The 20,938-nt window shown below is 54.0% G+C and overlaps 3 protein-coding genes across 3 annotated transcripts; 2 read left to right on the forward strand and 1 right to left on the reverse strand.

Annotated features, from left to right (window-relative positions):
- Positions 1-7,503: 7,503 nt before the first annotated feature.
- Positions 7,504-8,886, reverse strand: PLICBS_010091 (C-24(28) sterol reductase; the record flags this gene model as incomplete). The annotated part of the gene is made up of 1 exon (XM_065601794.1): positions 7,504-8,886. The coding sequence occupies one exon, from the start codon at positions 8,884-8,886 to the stop codon at positions 7,504-7,506; it is 1,383 nt and encodes a 460-aa protein (XP_065457866.1).
- Positions 8,887-9,916: 1,030 nt separating this feature from the next.
- On the forward strand, positions 9,917-11,377 carry PLICBS_010092 (uncharacterized protein; the record flags this gene model as incomplete). Its single annotated transcript, XM_065601795.1, has 1 exon — positions 9,917-11,377. One exon carries the CDS (start codon positions 9,917-9,919, stop codon positions 11,375-11,377), a length of 1,461 nt encoding a protein of 486 aa, XP_065457867.1.
- Positions 11,378-17,035: 5,658 nt separating this feature from the next.
- On the forward strand, positions 17,036-17,530 carry PLICBS_010093 (uncharacterized protein; the record flags this gene model as incomplete). Its single annotated transcript, XM_065601796.1, has 1 exon — positions 17,036-17,530. A coding segment is annotated over one exon (495 nt), but the record flags the coding sequence as incomplete, so codon positions are not given.
- Between the last annotated feature and the right edge of the window lie 3,408 nt (positions 17,531-20,938).

Consider the following 20,938-nt stretch of genomic DNA (forward strand, 5'->3'; position numbering starts at 1 on the left):
CGAGGCACAAACAACGACAGTCAGGGAGTACTTTGCCCATACGTGGCCTACTGCGGGTACAGCCCTCCTCGAAATACTTCAACAAGTGTTGGGATGTGGTGATGGCTTTAGGCCTGGAGGTAAGTTCATCAAACAGTCCTGGGTAGTTCAGGCTCTTTGCCAACTGATCGTCGCCAAGCCATGCTTTCCGATACAGCCCGTATTACCGCAGAAGCCCACACGCCTTATCTTTTTGTCGCTGTTGATGGCCTGGCTTGCTCAATCGTGGAGTGTGCTGAGCAGTTAGCCTGGCTAGCCTCTGCGATGCATCCCGCTCGGAATAATTGCGTCACCAACTGTAGACCTTCCATTACGGGCCTGTCCAGTCCCATACCAGACCTGTTCGCTCGCGGCCAAGGTGAACAGCCCCCCAGAGGCGACAACTTATCACAAGCAAGTCTGAACAGAGGGCAAGCACCAACAATGGGCGGCGTTACTTCCAGGCAATCCCATAGGACAAGTGAGAGTTCGGCTCTAAGTGGACCTGGTCAGTTCCCCTTCCATCAGATTTCATGTTCACGGCTCTAATTGTCGGTGATAAACATTTCAGATCATTCGAAGACGTCGCATTTATCAGCGGACAATGCAGGGAAGGCCTCGTATTCGCCCAGCCAAAAGCCGCATGGGCTAGGGTTTGACATCGACGTGATCGAAGAAGACTTGGCTGCTCCGCATTCTAAACAGGAAGCTCTCTGGCACAAGCTTCTGGTAGTTCTAATGGAGCCGGTTGTCGTCCAAGGCTTCCCAACTGCTCGTCGACCGGAGTCCTGCCCAGGACTGGAACTTCCTTTCGGCCAACTTCTGGAAGCAGTCGGGGTTTCCACAACTACAGCCTCCCATGGATGCCTCATTCTGAGGGGTCCCAAGATCCATTTGACAATGGTAAAAAGGTTGCAAAACACCTTTTACTGGCATCAGCTGTATGATGCGGCAGGATCGTCATCTCATGGGTCAAACAATTCTTTGGGACGCGGGCCCCATTTGGCCTGTCCTGACGCTATCAACGCGAGCGAGCTCGAGGCAGGTCGGCACATTGTCTGCGGTGGCAAGTCGACCTGTTCCTATCACACAGATAGTGAGTATATCCACATACTTTTATCCTTTCACTGTCCTGACGTGTTTGTAGAAGCGCATTCTTCGTCACAAGACTCCGTATCCGCGGTGGGCACGTCTTTGACGGATGGCATCCTTTCGATACCAAGTGACTCCGAAGACGGAGATCATTTGGAAGAAAAGGGTATTGGATTCCTTTTTTTCAAGCGGTTTCTGTGTCGCTTGGTTTCGGCATTTCAGGCCGAGGTAGAGTCAAAGGTAAATGAGAGAGACGGCGAAGGGAACAAATCGAGCAGCCCCGAGACGCAAGGGCTGCCTAACGTGCCACCGGCTGCGTCAAGCCTGCCCAGATCACATCCCCCGCAGAAGCGCCAACGACAAAAGGATGGGGACTCCTCCGGTAACGATGACGACGAAGACGGAAGCGATCCACGGCGACCCAAGAGGTCTAGAGCACAACAGCCCAGCTGTCCCGAGAGGCCGAAATACCTTGCTTGCCCCTTCTGGAAACTCGACCCTGACAAGCACCGTATATGCTTGTTCAAAAAGCTGACGGCCATCAGCTACGTAAAGCAACATCTGATCAGACGGCACACCCCGACCTTTTATTGCGCTACCTGCTTCATGGTGTTCAAGGATTTCCCTTCGTCTGACCGCCACGCGGTGGATCGGTCATGTCACCGGAGCCCGACTGCTAAGCTGGAAGGCATCTCACACGACAAGAGAAAGAAGCTCAGCCGCAAGTCCAAACCCGGACCGACCCACGAGCAGTGGCTTGCTATCTGGAAAGTCTTGTTCCCGGATCGCCCACAGCCCTCGTCTGTCTACGTGGACTCGGACCTGTCCGAGGATTTCTGTGTGCTGCGCGAGTTCAGCCAGCGCCAGGGCGTGGTCATTCTCCAGGAACAGCTCCGTAACGATGGGCTTACACCGAGACTGTGCGTCTCAGAACACGAACTGCAGGATACACTGCGCAGGGGGGTGGACGCGATCTTCGAACAGTTCCACCTGCAATGGTCCTCTGGCTCTTCAGTATCGTTTCCGCATTCGAACGAAATAAGCTCCGAGGTTCCAGCGCCGGAGAGGACTTCGGCCCTATCCAGTGCGGACAGCGCCGTGGTGTTAAGATCACAGGCTTCCCAGAGTGATTCCCGAGTGGTCAATGTGGTTCCCCACGCTCGAATCCGTGCAGATGCTTTGGCGGCGGAGCCAAGTTCGTCCGGAGAGGCTGGGCAGCAAACCGATGCAGAATTAGCAGCCGTTTCCAGCGCGCTGGGTTCGTCCCGGCGCAGTCGCACGTCGCCGAAAGCAGCCTTCACCGGATTGGGTGGCTCTGGGTTTACAATGGATTCTGTCAGTATTCCCGCATCAGACCCTTGGAACTTTGAGTCGGATATCCCGCCTGAGGAAATAATGGGTCGCCAACCTGACCACGTGGCGGACACCGCTAGCTTCTTCGAATTCGGGCCATGGGACAATCCTAAAGATACCCAACAGTCGTTTGACTATGATGATTGGTTGGCAAATATCCTGGGTCCCCAGGGCATCAGTCTCGATGGTCTTTCACGAAGTGACGTCCCTCTACCTGACATCTAGCATGAATCGGCCTGATGAAGGAGCGGCTCGTGTGTGGCGCATGGATTAGCCTCCAGCCACTAGCGCGTCGTCCTCATTTATCAGATCCTCTCTGGGCAGAATTCCCGGAGCTGGTCATCTTCTTCACCTACTTCTCAGCACGTTGGATAGGTGGAATTTTTGCCTTCATAGTGCCCAGACTGTTCTCATGTTGCCGGCTATCATTACTTGCTCTCCAGATTTGAAGCAAAGTATATCAACGCCTTAGTCCACTCGATCATGCATCGCTTTCACTGCGTTCGCCGTCGGTGACGCAGCTTCAACTAGGTCTATGGCCGAGCACAAAGCTTGCAGAGCTCCTCCGCCGCAGGTGACACATCCTTCGAGCAGTATTTTGACCGGCGTATTCCTGGTAGGATTCCCACTTTCGAGCAGGTCGGTCGCCAGCTATAAAGTCGGGCGGGCACCGTGCGACCCGTCCTGGAAACTCTCCTTCTTCACTGCTCTGGGTCCTCACCCATCGCTACCAAAGCACTGTCCAGACAAGCCAGACGACCGGAATAAGGACTCCAGCGGCGATGTACCAAACGATACACGATCCGAGCGACAAAGACGGCCTCCAGAGTGTTGCAGACTGCCTCGCGCGAGCAAAGAAGGTAGTGGTTCTGATGGGTGCCGGCGTCAGTACAGCCGCGCAGATTCCGGTAGGCATGCAGGTGGAAAGGCTGGGACGCGTCTGACGTACTCAGGACTTCCGGTCGAACAATGGTCTCTACAGGAAGGGAGAGGTCTTCACCGAAGGCGCGGCACGTTCCCCAGAAGGGCGTGCGCGTCTGCTCAAAGTCGCGTGGGAGCTTCGTCAGAAAGCCCTCATCGCGGGGCCGACGGAGACACATCGTCTGCTCGATACTTTGCGCATCCGAGGCCAACTTCTTCGATGCTACACGCAGAATATCGACATGCTTGAGGAAGGGGCCGGACTGTCTGTCGGCGTCGACCCCGGATACAGCTGTATCCCGCTCCATGGCTCCCTGCGTCACCTTCGCTGCGCTTCTTGCTGCAGCCTCTTCAGCAATTGGGCAGACTATGAAGCGTTCATCACGGCTGGAGAATCTGTGCCATGCCCATCCTGCGCCGCCTCTTGCCAGGCAAGAGTAAGTGCTGGGAAAAGGCGCAGCCATATCGGTCACCTCTTGCCAGACATTGTGTTGCTGAACGGGCAGCATCGAGATGGTGAGGCAATTGGAAGCATCATCGCCGAGGATGTGGCCGCACCGCCTGATATTCTTCTCGTTCTTGGAACAAGCCTTCAGGCTCACGGTCCGAGGCGACTCCCCAGCACTTTTGCGAGTGCTGTATCTGCTCACGGCGGGACAGTTGTCTATGTCGACTTGTCCGAGACGTGTTCGTGGAGCAAGCGAGTCGACTTCCATGTCCACATGCCTTGTGATGAATGGGTCCAGGATTTGACCAGGAGGAAGTCGATTTTTCATGGTGGCTCGGGCTCGGCGGAAGACCCTATCATTATCGACTGAGCTCCGTCTAGAACGAATGAACATTGACCTTTGTCCTCTTGTGTAACTCGCTCCCGCCTATAGATACGATGGCTGCCAACAAGCCAAGGCACACGCATGGCATCGTCGGATGGACTTCTCCACAGCTGGCTACGGAGTAAGAACAGGGAGCGGCGCCCAGAGCTGTCGCGAGCCACGCCACGCCTCGTCGAAATCCCCAAGCGCCGGCCGAGACAGGGTCGGTCATGTCTGTGAAGGTACCGCGGGCCCCCTCCTGCGCAAAACTGACAGCCCTGGCCCGCACCTCCAACATATCTCGTGCATGGCCTGGCGCTCGAAAGTGCCAATGCTGAGCCTTGCCTTGGCAGCCTGTGCCGCTGTTGCGGACGCTCTTGCCCAATGATGGGCTCGTGTTCCCAAATATGCAAGCAATGCTCGTGGAGGAGGCCCGGAACATCAGCTGACCCGGGCCTCCTCCGACAGAGTCAAGGCATAGTCCAGTATTTCTATCCAGGTCTGTCCCCCCGCTTCTTCGCAGCTCCTCATGTTGTTTCCTTCCTTCATCGCCATCCTGAACACGGCTATCAGCGGTATCCCAGCCCGATCAAAGCTGAATCCTCGAACATGAACACATCCCCGGCAACATGTGTTACCGCCAATCGGCTCGACGGTCGAAGCCCGGCAGCAGACGACATGAAGATCGACTGTGAGCCGCGATTTGATACCAGGAATCTCCAGGGGGGATCGGTCGACGATACGGCCGTTGCAGCAGCGCAGAACGAAAAGTATCTGCAGTGTTCACGCCCACCAGCAACGCAACGGCAGCCGATGACTCGGACATGATGCGCCAGGAAAAGTTGGGGCACATCAAACCCCTAGACGACGTCGCCTTGGAAGCTACGAGAGCATACCTTCAGCAGAGGTTCGCCCGTCGTAGTCTTCCACGAAGAGATGGCCTGCACCATATCGTATGCGGCGGAGTTTCCAATCGTCGCCGCTCGACGTATAAGCACCGGCCTGCGGCGTCTAGACAGGCAGATGAGCGACAAATAGCTCTCATGGTGCAGATGATTCGGGATCTGGAGGTCGTCGAGCCTGGCAGCAGGAGCATACCAACCCTGGGGCGATTTGGCTATCGAAGGCGTCGCGCGAGCATTTGAGGCTCTCGCGAAGGTTGAGGACTGCTGCGCTGCTTCCTAGCACATACCTCGATTTGTAGTCAATGAAGAAGCCGAGCAGAGTTGACAAATGCAATTCGCCTCATCCAACGCTTGTCCCGTGGGTAGAGGCAATTTCTCCCCCGGTAGACTTATACCAAGCCATGTTGAGAGCTGTCTCCGCCATGACACGCAGATACTGGGCGGAGGAGTGTTGGTCGCAAATTCATCATGTGCGACGCCTCGTGTCACCGATCAAGCCGTGTTCAAACCCTGGTCAAGGCAGCCACCTCTCAGTCCAAGCTGGTCGGCATCAACCAATGACAAGCTCATAACGCGCACTGCATCAATGTACAACCGTCATCCGCTGCGGCGTTATGGGGAGAATCGTCCGGATCGGTGCGCCATATCCGCCCATGACGCACAGCATTTCCTTCATACTGCTGAAACGGGCGTTGGTCGGTCGGTTGCCCTTCGTCGCATGGCACATTCGTCCGAGACGTGTCTGTTGATACCGAGAAGGGGGAGGAAGTTCGTGGAATCGATCTGGGGAGAGTCGGGCAAGTGGCCGGGCCATCGGGCGGCTTGCTTGGGCGACGTCCGGATGTCTCTATGCGGCGACACTCGGTCAAAATGAGTCGGCGTGCTTCGTTCAACGGGAAGCTTGACGCGCGCTGGATGAGGTTGGCGACGGCAGAATCGTGAGCGTGTCTTGACGCGGATGGTCGAGGGAGTCCCGGCACCGTTTGCGACGCGAGGACCAATGGCGTGCAGCCATGCAGCACGCTGGGAATTGTGCCGGAGACGGCATCTGTGTCGCATCGTGGCGGAACTGATGCTGAGCACCTCGAATCTAGACTGTCCACGCAAAGTCGTCTGACGAAGAACGGGCGACGTCATCTCGTTTCGTCAGTGATGTACGACACGTACAAGCGAGTGGCAGTGTCAGCGCGGAAAGGCTCGCGAAGGAAGCTCTAGCTGCAGTTCGACGGTAGTTCGGGGACATGGGAAGGCCACTGAAGTAGCGGAAGGATCCGGGTTGGCCTCGGTGAGTTGAAATGGATGCTTCATGGGGAGGCAACCTGGGCGGACGCGTCCTGTTGACGTGGCGCCGGCCGTATCTGAGGCCAGGCAGAATGTGTGGAATGTATATAACTGCGGCGTCCTCCCGTTTCTTTGGATGTTCATCCTTCTCCTATCATTGATTCCACAGTCGGACTACTGGCTGATCCATCTGGGCAACAAACCCTTGCAATTCAAGAACCAGCCGCCTCCTGGGCAGAAGAGCAATGACGACTGGCCCGGCCGACCTTTCACCGACAGATGAGTCACGGGGGCTTCGCCATGGCGAGGACGCGCTTATGCAATATGCTGAAGCATGTCGGCCAGACTGCCATTTCTCCGTACAAAAAGGCCAAAGGAGGATGAAAACACAATCCTCAAGATCATGGAAAGATCTTAAGAGGAGACCAATAATAAGCTCAGTCTTGATGACGAAGATGATCCGAATGCTCGAAAACGTGTAACAGGATGCGGCTGCAGAGTTTGACTAGATTTTTCCCACAAACTTCCTTGGTGCCGGTGATAAGTCGCTTGTGACTTGTATCACCCTACCATATGATATCAAGCCGCCTAGCGATTCCACCACGTCCCACGCACGCTCTACCTCCAACCGGAAACTCCACTGCACGGATTGTGCTTTGTCAGGCGCAGAAGAGAACTTCGTCAACAGACAATGAAAGTTATGGGCAACGCACACGACAGGGCGTGTTCCCATTTACGACCTCCACCCATATTCTTGAAAGCGAGGGAGGCTCGCAGCGTTTCTTCAATGCTGGTGAGCACATTTGGGTACTGGAGCAGGCGACTCCATGCACTGGGCTAAACGTGCGTTCTTAGATGATGTACTATAGCAAATATGTTAGCATTGAAATGGCAGGCGGGAGTTCGGGTTCGGTGAGCATTCACAGGGATGAACAGGTAAGGGACGCGTCGCTCGTACTCCCGCCAGCCCTCACCGTACTTGGCACGACAGCGGGTGATATCGCGGTTTGCTCGGTGAGCAATCATGCAGATGAAGAAGATCGGGTAGAACCACGGGAACGGGCTCCTAAAGAGTCAAACTTAGCTGTCTGTCAAGTCTGCGGCAGTGTAGCGTCCCCGACTTACTTGAAGCCAGTAACCAGGCCCCAGGAGATGGCGAACCAGACGTCTGCCGTGTAGTGGATCTTGCGAGCCAGAGCGTACCAGCCATCAACGAGTATGGCGCCCTGCGGTGTCTCGATTGTCTTGGGATCGTGCAGCGTCTGCCATGGCACCTGAGGGAACGTCCTGCGGAACACAAGCTTGCCCTTCTCCATGGCACGGAAGCGGTTTTTCTGGCTGTTGCAGCTATCCCAAACCCAGTACCAGAAGATGTAAGTGGCGAAGATGACAGCTAAGGTGAACCGGCTCCAGTAATAGCCGGACGTGGGATGGTTGGCAAGATAGAGAACGGAATGGCAATACGACAAGGGCACACCAGCCAGGTTCCAGAATATCAGCATAAAACCCCATTTTTCGTAATACATGTCCCAGGATGTGGTTATGAGCTCCTCACCCTTGGCGCAGGCGTTGGCGTACAGGTAGTGGGCGATGACAAGGAACCACACCCCGTCAGAGACATAGCCATACCGCTCATACTGTCGAGCCGCGGTGCCCAAGCTCAGAATGAGCAGAATATACCAAGGCATGCGAACCTCGCAGAACATCTTGAGGTCAAGGATGCCAAACATGCGGGGGTTCAGCTCAGCGCCCATGAAGAAATCGTATGTGACATGGCCGGTCATGCGGTGCTGCTTACCCCTGTAGATAGCTGAGACATAGGCGATGATGCTGACGAGGTAGCCGCTCAGAATTGCCACAGACAAAAGGGGCCCGAACTCGTCGATGGCTTGGGAAAGCCTCCAGGTGCTGGTGAAGTGCAGAATAGCGAGGATGGCGAGGGTGAAGTATAGTGTGACATAGGCGTTGCAGTAGTACTTGAGCTGCTTACCGTTCTCATGCGGCAGAGGTTTGCCCCATGACCAAACTCCGGGCAGGAAGCAGTAGCAGGCACCCTGAAAGATGAGGTAGGACCAATACCAAGTCCACGCCTTAAAATGAGGAAACGCGCCAGTGTATACAAGGTTGACGAGATGAGAAGTGAACTGCAACCAGGTCTGAGAAGGAGTTCGCGTTGGAAACTTGCCGTCGTAGTAGGTCGCGCCGATCCACATGTACCACATGAGAACGGGGAAAAAGAACATGATCAATGCTGTGCCCAGGGGGCCGCCAAACTCGAACTCGCGGGAACAGTGCTTTTTCGAATCCTGTCCGGGCAGCCAACCATCCACTTCGTTGGAGTCGGCGTGGACACCAGCGGTGACCTGTGGCTTGTTGTTGGTCTTATTGGCGGCCTTGGCCGAACCGTTGATGGCCTGCAGCTCGTTGGAGTCGCCATTGGTGCCGGCAGAGACGCAGGGTTGGCCAGGTGACAAGCGCCGCAGCGCAGTCGGTGTCTTTTCCATGGCAAGGAATTGTTCGTACTACTGCGACGGCGACGGCGGACGGACGGGGCCGGAGTAGTACCAACTGAGATGCGCAGAGGGTCGAGATGTTTGTGACACTTATCGAGGCCCTTGTTTGACTGTAGTGAGAGCGTCGGGCGATTGCCCTCTAACACTTGTACGCGGAGTGGTGAACAAGAACGAAGTTACGAAAGGTGTGAAGCGGCCTGGACCAGAGAAGAAAAGCGATATCAAGACCTGATTGTTAGTCACAGGGAAATGGACGAAAAATAGCGACCAGAACTTGCTGTCCGAAGCCGAAGGTCCATTGTCATGGCGAAACACCGAAAGGAATCTCCGACGGACCGACCTAAACGGTGGTGAAACGGTGACCGGGCTCGTTCCTTAGTGGACCGCGGGGATGGATGCGCGATTGGCGGTCGCGTACTATACAATTAGGCGAGCAGCGAGGTCTTTGTTGGTAATTTGGTGGTGGATCCAGAGAAGCTCCATATGACTCGGTCTTTCGGACATTCCTTTGCCCGTCTGTCGCGGGCCGCAACACCGAGTATGGTTACGAACACTGGCGCCCCATGTACACCCAAGGGAGGAGTGGTGACATCAGGTATTGCAATTCGTAACAGATTTGTGGAGATCGGAAGCTCGTTTGAGCCCCCTGTTAAGTCTAGACTGAGACCGCACAATGCCGCTTGTTTCCTTCTTGCTCCAGTGCACTGGCCAAGCTGTCTGAAAGGGTTTAGAGCTTGAATGCCTTACACTGGGGTACAGGCAGGGCCGTCGAGGCGGTCTGTGGGGACTTCGGCTTCCAATTCTCTCCTTAAGATCGACACAGAGCGCAGTGTATTACAAGAGTTGCGGTTCGGACCTGGCGCATCTTAACACATGAAAACTATCTTGCTGCGGGGTATTTGTAACGATATTAATCGGCCTAAAGTACGCGGTGTTGACGCTCTTGTTGGCTCACCTAGCTTGGTCTCTGATCACCACCAACCACAGCATCCCGATAGTCCACGCTCCCTTTCTGAGCACCATGGTGAACGCTCCTAAATTTGACGTCGCCATTGTCGGCGCAGGAATCTCGGGAATCAACTCCGCATACCGCATCAAGACTGCGTTTCCCGACTACAAGTATTGCATTCTCGAGGCTAGGGACAACATCGGCGGCACCTGGGATTTGTTCAAGTACCCCGGCATTCGCTCTGACTCAGATCTCTTTACCTTCGGCTTCCAATGGCACCCGTGGTACAAGAACAATCCGATCGCAACGGGTAATTCCATCCTCCAGTACTTGGGCGAGGCCTCGTCCAAGCACGGCATCGACAAGAACATTCGATTCCAGCATCGCCTCAAGCATGCCTCATGGTCTTCAGTGCACCAGGAGTGGGCCCTGTCGGTAGAGGCACACGGTGAACCGACGTCAATTTCCGCCCGGTTCATCATCTTCGGCACCGGTTACTTCGACTACAGCACCCCGTTGCAAGCGCACATTCCCGGCATCGACAGCTTCGGCGGCAAGGTCGTTCACCCTCAGTTTTGGCCGGAGGATCTCAAATACACCGACAAGAACGTTGTTGTCATTGGCTCCGGCGCCACAGCCGTCACTCTCGTCCCGAAGCTGGCCGAGAAGGCCAAGATGGTGACGATGCTCCAACGCAGTCCCACATATATCGCCGTGCTTCCCAACTCAAGCTCAAAGTCTTTGATCGACTACATCATGCCACGAGCTGTCGCCCTGCGTATGAAGCGCCTTCAATGGATCTTACTCGCCCGCATCACCTTTACATTCTGTGTAACATTCCCTCGACTTGCTAGGTGGATGCTAGGTCGCCGCACGAAGCGGCTATTGCCAAAGGATATGGCGTTCGACCCTCACTTCAACCCTACGTACAACCCGTGGACCCAGCGACTTTGCCTCTGCCCAGACGGTGATTTCTACAGAGCATTGCATAGAGGACACGCCGATATCGCCACCGGGGTGATTAAAACGGTTACGTCGACCGGCATCGAGCTCCAATCTGGGGACGTCCTGGGCGCCGACATCATCGTCACTGCTACAGGCCTGAAGCTACAACTAGCTGGAGGTGCGACCATAGAAGTTGACGGAAAAGTTATCGACGCATCAAACAAGTTCATCTGGCGCGGACAAATGATCCAAGATATACCAAATGCCACATTTGTCATTGGCTATACCAATGCGTCATGGACCTTAGGGGCGGAGGCGACAGCTTCAATGGTGGTTCGGCTCCTCGGTAAAATGAGCGACGGAGGATATTCCAGCATCGTGCCGAGGGTCGAACACCCAGAGAACCTAAAGGAAACGGCGCTCCTGAACCTGAACTCCACGTACGTGAAAAACGGGGGCGGCATCATGCCCAAGGCAGCAACGACTGGCCCCTTTGCGCCCAGAGCGAGTTATTGGGAAGACATTTTCCGTGCAAAATATGGCGCCATAGAGGGGTTAGAATGGATTCGGGAGCCTCAGACCAAGTGAGACCATGCCTTTCAGGCTGCCCTGCAGGATGCATTGCTGTCACTAGTATACCATGGTAGACCACTTCTCACGTTTCGTAATTCCCAATACAGCATGTTGAAAGTGGGAATGTTGGTACCTACATCGCTGCAGTAATTATGGAGAACCTTTTGAAGTGCAGCTCGCCCCTTAGCCTGCGTTGAACGTAACTTGGGCGCCATGACGGTGGGCTGTGCTACAGGTGTGGACCAAGAACATGGCCTTTTCTGAAGCTCATCGGGTGAAACGAGTGGAAGAGGGTTCCGCAATTCGGCTGTGCTGAGCCGCTCGTCGCGACAAAATACCACGCTGAGCATTCCGGGATGGGGTAGCATTATTCGGCTTCCACACGGGTCCGCAATGCCGTTCATTTGTCGCCGCTGCCCCTGGCGTATCTGTCATTTCCGGACCCGAGCTGATGTTCGATGTTGCCTTAAACCGGCGCAGCTGCTCAAGAAGTCGGCGTCAACTCGTTTTTGATTGCCGTGGAAGGGAGACCATGCATCGGACCCGCGCGGGACCGCGCGGGACCGAGCGGGACCGTAACAAATTCATGCAGGATCCACAAGGCACCTGTACTATTAGCGCGGACGATCTCTCCGATCATATGCAAGGTCCTCCCATCGCTGTGGTCGCACAGAAGGCCGAAATCCCGTTGGTCCGATTGCCTTGTCCTGTCTTACCGGCCGCTTTTTCAACAGCAGCATACGGTCATCAAGTGAGATCGATTTTCGACACTCAGTCGCGTCACAGTCATATCAGGGGCCGCATGGAAAGATACACTGTCAAACCTTCACCCTGGCCTGCTCAGGCGTCAGCTGGCCGATACCGCATTTACAACTGCGAGATTCGGCTATTGAGCATCCACTGCCATGGTGCAGTTAACATCTGTCTCACGTCGTAGCAACACCTATATTTTGCGGGCTGGGTCGTTGTAGAATTTCCTGCTCTCGTTTCATTTTCTGTTTCATTTTCTGTTCTGCCCGTACCGAAGAAGCAGCGTAAACAAGACAAACTTTACCCATTGTGGCGAGCGCTTGGTGTGGCATGACGCGGCGCCGAATCTGCAATTCAATCCCCGAAGTGCGAGTACTCAAGGCTTAGGCTTTTGTACTGCACTTTCCTTCATCGGACAGTTCTTTTGAGACCCGCAGTTCCTGGAGGGCGATTTTGCGGGCACCAATGAAGTGAGTTCCCATGCGGAGAAACCATGGCCGCAGTTCTAGTGACGTGGACTCCCCAGCTTGGGCATTATGTTGGCCTGGATTGAACTTCAACGATTCCACAACTTGATGATGCAACACTCCATGTCGCGACAATGGAACCAGAAGGAACACATTCCTTTTACCCTTGCCTTTATCAACCTGATGGTGAAGAAACCTTCCGAGCTATCAGAGACTTATCCAGGGGACCGATGGCACCCGCATGGTCAGTGCCTGGCGATGTTCTCGACTGCGACCAAGCGGAAAGCGAGCGGACAGCGCCAGATGCAGGATGCGACATGGTTTCTCGGGATAATGGCTACCGAGGAACAGATCCGAACACACAGTCCTTCAGCTTTGATGGATTATGGGCAGCGAAGAAGCAACAGGTAGACCATCACCTCTCTGCCGCAGAACGTACATCCGAGCTTGGGCAGGCTTTACAATACTTCCAAACTTCACCTTCCCTGAACAAAGACAACTCCATAAAGTACCCAAATGGCAGCTCGACTACTATATACAAAGCTCCAATACTGGATTCCATGTCAATCAGAGCACGTTCAACAGTCCGACGTCAACGGCAGCAAAATCATGCTTGCGATCCATGTCGCGCGTCCAAAAAGGCCTGCGACTTACCTAGGGGTATACATACTGCCAATGGAAAGGCCAGTGGCTCCTGCTCATACTGCAAAATACGCCACATGGAATGCACCGTTATTTGGCTGTCCAGCAGAGGGCACGTCCGCCCAACAACCCTGCCAATAACCCCAATTGGGAGCCCCATTGCCCGGGATGCTAATGGGGAAGTCATGCCGAGACATTTTTTTAATCGCGACGGCACATCTGTTCATCTTGGTCAGGCCTCTGCGATGACTACGGAAGCGGACCTCTTAAGGCAGCTTACTCGCGATACAACATGTTTCCAGCTTTTCGATCTCTATGTTGACGTATCCGAGTCGTACTTGTCCCAATGCGTTCAGGAAGGCAGTATGCCTCCGTCATACAAACTTGGAGTTGCAGCATATGATAGGTTGGGCACAAGTGTTGAGTTATCGTCATGCTTTGGGAGAGTTGAGCAGTGGGTTGCCTGTTGTTGGCATAGTCCTGTCAACCGTACGCCGCTGTCGCCATGGCCGTGTATCCTCTTCACGGTCAGCGTTCTTGATGCATTTCTGGCTCCCCTCTACACGTCATCACGCGACGCTTCAATCACGGAGACATACAGATGGGTCGCCATTGCATCTGCAGCACAACTGGCTGGCACCGTTACTAAAAATGGAGTAACGTTGGAGACAGACACTGGGCGGGATCAAGACATAGCCCTTGCCTCTTGGCGAAAGGCCCGAGATCTCTTGTTCCAAAATCTTTCATCCACACGGTCATTTAGACTGGCACTATCACTTGTCGTCTTCGGCAATATTACACCACCACGACGTGATGAGTGCAAAGGCATCGTCGAGAACGACACAGACGATAAAGTGTTCGCCTTTTCCGAAGGAATGTATCGCCTGGCATCACTTTGTTTGCGAGCACGGCAAGAATTGGCAGCACAAGACGGTGCAGGGCCAACGACGTCCAGTACAGCTAAAACAACTCCACGCTTCGGTCGAAATCTGGCGCCATCAGTGGCCGAAGTGCTTCTGGAGTTGATTGCATCTCTCGAATGGCTGGTTTCAGTATACCACGCTATTGCTATTGGGACGTCATACGGAAAAGTTTGCGTGTTGCCTCCCGAATCACAGGCAGAGAATAACAAGCGCTTCCATCTCTGGCAATCACCACCACCGGGCAAGATGACGAATGTCTACCTCATCTCACTGTTACCTGCGCAACCACATTGGCAAGACGTGGAGACATCAGTATTGATGCGCATGGGACAGGCGCGAACTACCTTCACAGAGTTCTGGCAAAACAACATCGTCCACGGTGATGCAATCCTCAAGGCGGCACGCCTACCGATGTCATTATCCGTTATTCTATGGAAAGCTCTAGCCAGGTTTACATCGGCTGCTGGAGCCGTTGGAGAATCTTTAACTGACGCCAATTGCTCAAAAATCGGCCGAGAATATGATGGCATGGCCTCGCTTGTTGAGCTTTGGAGGAAATGCTTTGGGACATTCGACTCCACAAGCAGATCTGATTTTATACTGTCGCACCGCCAGGTCTGGCGAATATGCAGCTTCTGTTCCATTGACACGGATTTCGCCATACTGCTCTTCTGTGACGTTACACAGAAGCTTGGCATGAAACTCGCGCAACTAACATCTACGCCCACAAGAGAAACACTGTGGCGCTCTCTCCAATCAACAGCAGAATTTCGCTCGACACAGCGACTACAAAGTGCCATGCAAGTCACCATAATCTCCTCAACATGTCAGAACTCCTCAGCCAATGCCATCTCATCCTGGCATACTGAGCCACCGACGTATGCTCGCTACATGTGCGCTCATCCGGTAGGTTGACACACCCTTCAAATGTACCCAATTCCGGGACTGATTGCGACTTGCAGTTACCTTGGATGTTAGTTCAGCTGCATGAAATTGCAGCAGAGGCTCTGTCTGCTGAAATAAACACTTCGATGGCTTTGGGTGATGCGGCACGTGCATCCGAAGTGACAGCAGGCCTAAGCACCTGCCTCCAAGGGCTACGAGAGCTAGAGGCCAACACCAACCTTGTATCCTCACAAAGCGTGGGATGGGGCAGAGACGATTTCTCATTTAAACATGATAATTACGGAGACCGCCACTTCTACCAAACCATTTAGGCATAGCGATAAGGCCTACAACGAATGTGTGGGGCCATATTTAGCTACCCAGATATATGCGTACATACTTCCATCATGCGGCCAACAAGAATTTCTTAGCTTCCGCAACTGAATCTGTCATTCCTACCATCGTTGGTGGGGTTTGCTGGACGCTGTGAAGTATTGTGTAGTGAATGCATAGAAGTTCTTCCGCCAGACTCCTCAGCTGTGTAAAGCGTCGGGTTATGAACTCACTCTGCCAGTCAAAAGCCGCGTGTCATCTGCATTTGCCGGAGCCTCAGTGAGTTCCACAGCAATTTGACACCCCTCTCAATTACGCGCGGGTACACAGACCGCAAAAGCAGCAAGACAGGCCGCGATGCTGTGTGTGGATACGACTCGCATCATACAAGTATCTCGCGGCCAAATTTCTTTCCAACCACTATGCAAGTTTGGGCCCATGGGAAAGACGCCCATTGTTTTGGCCACCGTTAAACCACTGCGACACTATCACAATCACAAGCATGTGTAGTGGAAGGTTGTATTAGCTTCGTCAGCTTGTGTAAGCCCGGGGAAGAATATTATATCACGGCAAAGTACACATAGATAGATCGCCGAAGATACAGTCGGCATAGCCATGTGGGTGTTCAGTAGTGGGAAACATAACGTGAGAAGCAGCAGCGAGACGTGCGTGTAAGGACTTCCCCAAGAACCGGCACCGGCTCATATGCCATGGAATGGATTTCTATGGACTGACGCCACATCCTTATCTGCCCTTGCCATTGTGAAGGCTCGGGCTTTTGTTGTATAGTGAGGCACCGAGCGGCTCCGGCTCATTGGTCTTGTTGTCGTTACGACGTACATACGCACAAAGCTCGAGGATCCGAGCATACACGCCATAAGCGCATGCAGGCTATAAGCCGTTTGGCGAAAGTAGCAGGGATGTATTTAGGGAACCCGGACTTATGATCCATGTCAACAGCTGTGATTCACAGCCGTAAATGCAACCTCCAAGCCCCCATTTACTTACAGGTAGTTCCGCCAGCATGACGCAATACCAGGATTCCGGATTCTGCGTCTTCTGACTTCCTTGACGGCCCATTTTGGTTCGTACGTAATCTAGTGGGCATGCGTAGTCTCGGGAGATCGCGTGATCCGGCCCGGAAGCTTCGGTCTTCATGCACCACTATGCCGCCTGGTATTTTTCGGGGACCGTCCTGATCAAGTGTTATGGCCCCTTGCGTAATTTCATCACGTGTGAGGCAGCGCTTACCTCTGAAAACGTCGGCAATACACCCAATATTCAATGATACACTTCATCCACCGTGATATATCCGGAACCCACTTTAGGCCTCTGAATGAACTAGCAGGGAATGCAATGCCTCATTCGAGTTGACATTGGCGGGGTCAAGACATCATGGAGCCGTGGAGCCGTGGAGCCGTGGAGCCGCGAGCCGCGAGCCGCGAGCCGCGAGCCGCAAATTCTGGGGTGGACGTGCGACCTACCACTTTCTCTACGAATGGAAATCCAAACTATTTACATGTTCTCTAGGACGGCAACGGAAGCATCGTGCTCTCTAGATTCAATAACATCTCCTGGATCTCCAATCGTTCGGGTAGAAAAGCACGCAGAGTCGCACGTCAACACCAACCAGTACATCCATAACCTACCACTCGACCGCAAGCCGTCACAAAATGGCCTACACTCAATCAACTAAGCCAGTTGTATTTATCGGTGCGGCGGGGCAGATGTGCCGTATCGCTATTGAACGGTTTGCCATTGCCAGTAACGCACCTCTTATTCTCGCCGACATTGATACTTCTATTCTCGACTCCTTGGCCTCGAAGCTACCCAAAGGTCGCGCGACTATCGCAAAGGTCGATTTGTTTGATCGCCCATCGCTTATCAAGGCAATCCAGGGTGCTGCTCTTGTCGTTCTGGGAGCAGGGCCATACATCAGAACTGTGGAACCTGTCCTCACGGCTTGCCTGGAAGCAAAGGTGCCATACCTCGACTTTGACGATGACATTGAGAGTACACAAGCGGCACTCAGCCTACTTGACAAGGCTAAAGAAGCGGGCATCCCGTGCTACATTGGCTGCGGCATTTCTCCAGGTCTAAGCAATGTTTTGGCCATCGATGTTGCCAAGGAGCTTGACACAGTTGATACCATCGATCTCTGCTGGCTTGTTGGCGACGAGCGACCTGCTGTCGGGAAGGCAGTGCTTGAGCACTTGTTGCATATTGCTTCAGGGCCTTGCTTGACTTGGGCCAACGGAAAGCCGACGGTCACCGAAAGTTGGCTCGAGACCGGATTCGCTCCCATGATAGGCAACTCCAGTGAGACCCTTCTGCATGAGACCGCTCATCCAGAGCCAGTCACTCTTCCACGACGTTTTCCTAATGCGACTCGCATTCGATGCCTTGGTGGTCTAGGCCCGCAGCCGATCAATGGCATGTCGCGTGGCTTGGGCAAGGCAGTTCGCCGTGGAGCCATATCGATGGAAGATGCCGTCGATTTCTTGTACCAACTCGCGACTGTGGCTCCTTCAACAGCTGGCTGGGGAGAGTCAATTGCCGCGATAACACAGCAATTCCGAGGCGGCGATATCACCATCAACGAACTATTCACCTTGGCTGGACACGCAACACAGGCATTAGAGCCGTTGCGCGCCGCCCTTCTGGGAGTGTTGGAAACAATTTGGACCGGAGAATGCACCACTTCCGAGGTTCTAGCGTTCCTTGTTTCCGCAGCACGCGGGCAGCCAGTTGTGAACCACTCCAGTCTGCTTGTGCGAGCTGTGGGCATCAAAGACGGCACTCCGACTATTGTGTCTAAGCGACTCCCCAAGACAGGCCCGGACAGCTATCTAGCGAAGAATTTGGGAACCATGACTGGAACATCATGCGCCGCTTTCATGGTTGCGGCTCTCGAATCCGCTGGAGAAAGGAGCGGGGTGTTATGCCCTGAAGACTGGGCAGATCCAGCAACTGTATACAAGGCACTGGAGAAGGTTGGGACGCCGAAAGATGAGCTTCCCGAGTCGTTGTAGGCCAAGTCGGTCGGTATACACCAGTTTCGGAGTGCGGCTGATTTTACACCTCGTATTTGCTTGTGGCTTCTGATTCATTGACCTCACCATCCGTAACCATTTGCCTATTTACGCTACGCCGCTCGAGATATATTAGGCCAAAAAAAAAAACCAATATTACAGAGGAGTACAAGATCCGAATCCCGACATTGGGAATTTCCTCTCTCAGTCATTTTCCTGAGCTCCCGCCGCTTTACCCTGAGTAGCGCCTGAGCAGCCTGAGTAGCGCCTGAGTAGCGCCTGATTAGTGCCTGAGTAGCGCCTGAGCTCGCCACCTGAGCCGCCCTCCATGTCTTAACATCGGGTGGAGCCGATTGGGCGATAAGTGTGCAAATGGATCTGCTCGCCCCGCCCGATGTCCTCGCAGAGGATTGACTGATGGCAATGTCGTCCAGGCTGGTTGTCGCGGGATGCGCGCACCTTCTCGTTGCGTCATCAAGGCGGAGAACGCATGCTCTACACGATGCATCAGCTTTACTTCTGCAGTGAGGCACTAGTTGCCAGCTATTTGCCTCGGCTCACGCCTCTGACCACAAAGCGGATCGTACCATTCCCTAGGTTCCATCACACATTTCGCAGGACCTTAGCGCCAGCTCAACAATTGGATAGAGTCGTTGACGCCCTGCCACCTTTGCTGCAGTTTCCTTCTGTGTAGTCCGGCAAACTTTCAGGTCCGTCTCTTGTGCCAAACAGGGCGTCTCAGCCTCTCCATGGCGTCGAAGACGGCATCCGCCACTGAAGGTGGAGCCCCAACGCTGACGTCGGGGGGCGCTGCCACCGGGGCAACCAATCATATTCCAGCAAGGGGGCTAACATGAGACACCTCGACAGACTTTCATTGGTTGCAAATTTGAGACATAGCTGGCGAGTGTAGCTTGCTTGGCAGGCGGCCAACAGGTTTCCCGGCAAGAGGGTAAAATGGCAATGTTCGGCAGGTTGCGACAGGGTGCTGGGACCACCTACATTCCCAAGTCCCGCCAAATCCCGCTATGCTAGGCAGAAAGGAGGGCGGCATGATCTCACTGGATCATTAGGAGCGAAAGCAACAGCGCTTCCTGCCACGTCTCTGGCCACCCAGTACTGAGTTTCCGATGCACATATCACTCGACCCGACCAGTGCAAGATTGGCTGCCTTACACCCAAGAGTAGGTTTGTGACGTTTTCTTTCCCGTCCCTTCTTGCCAGAATAATCCAGAGCACAAGGCCATAAGTCCGTTCTGTCGCGGGCTCTCGGGCCATCCAGCGATTTTCGGGTTGTCCACCCTGCTGAGTCTCAACCATCATGGTTCGAGGGTCGTCATGTGCCGGCCCTGCTATACCTCCCGGCACCGTAAGCATGTCTATCAGGAGTTGCAAGCAGGGCTCACCGCGACTACTGCGCACGGCGGCACATCGACAACTCTCGCCTGGGCGACCACAGCGTTGCACTTACGTATCTCAGTCCCCGTTTCCTGCAATGTAATGGCAAGCAAGCCCGAGGGTTAATGAAAACAGAGCCTGCACGTGAATGACGAGGTTGTCGAGTTTAAGCTCACTCATATGTGGCTGACCGTTGTGACCTGACTGACTATGCGTCCACACAGTATGTCCCTGTCAGCATCTCACCATACAAATCGTACGATTCTGGGCATGGCTGAAGACTCCCTGATTATAGGTGCGGCACGTGTACAAATTTCTGGACATGAAAAATACAACACGGAAGACCTCAACAGCGTTGACCACGCGCCGTAGCGCCAAAGGGCTACATGTCTGCAGTGCCGCCCCTACAGTCTCCAAAGCGCATTTTCCAATCCTGCCGAGGCGCCATTGCTCGAAGCATGCTGCGGCAGAGCTCCCGTAAGTACTATTTCAACGTTCAGCACAGCAATGTAGCTATGGTGTCATTAAGTTTCGGGTCGAGAGATGCTGCTGAAGGACCGGGAGGGATCCAGCGACTAGGAAGATTGAGAGATTCGTACGACGCAAGTCCAGCGGTTCGCCACCTACATTCCATATGCGTGCATTTCTAGATCATCATGCATGCTGCCCGCTGGCAACTCGTCACGGTTGAATTGATTCTTGACTTGCCTTAAATGTCCACACTTGGGCTCTCACGACTCATCGCCCAGAGATGGCGGTTCCTTTCTATGGCTCGCGCTACTCTCCAGATGATCTCAGCCAATCATTCGACATTACCGTGGGTTTGAGGGGACAGAAGCCCGACGTTTTACTGGTGGCGGGAGTAGACATCTCATGCTCCCGAGAACATTAGAAAGGAACCACAAGTCAGTGCTGGACTGCCTGTAAACTTTTACGTGCGGCCTATGCGATTCAACAACAATGCCGCAAAATAAATGCACAGAGATGATGAAGCGTCACGCCAGCACTCGATTGGGCATGCTGTTCTCGGTAAGGCCGGTCTGTCCAACCGTTCTTGTTCTCTATGGTACGGACTATTCCAACTACGTGATTGTAGAACCGCAGACCAAACATTTGACGTCCAATTCCCATTCTCGATCGCCGCAA

The sequence above is a fragment of the Purpureocillium lilacinum genome (genome assembly GCF_023168085.1).
Source record: "Purpureocillium lilacinum CBS 284.36 DNA, scaffold_8, whole genome shotgun sequence".
NCBI classification, from domain to species: Eukaryota; Fungi; Ascomycota; class Sordariomycetes; order Hypocreales; family Ophiocordycipitaceae; genus Purpureocillium; species Purpureocillium lilacinum.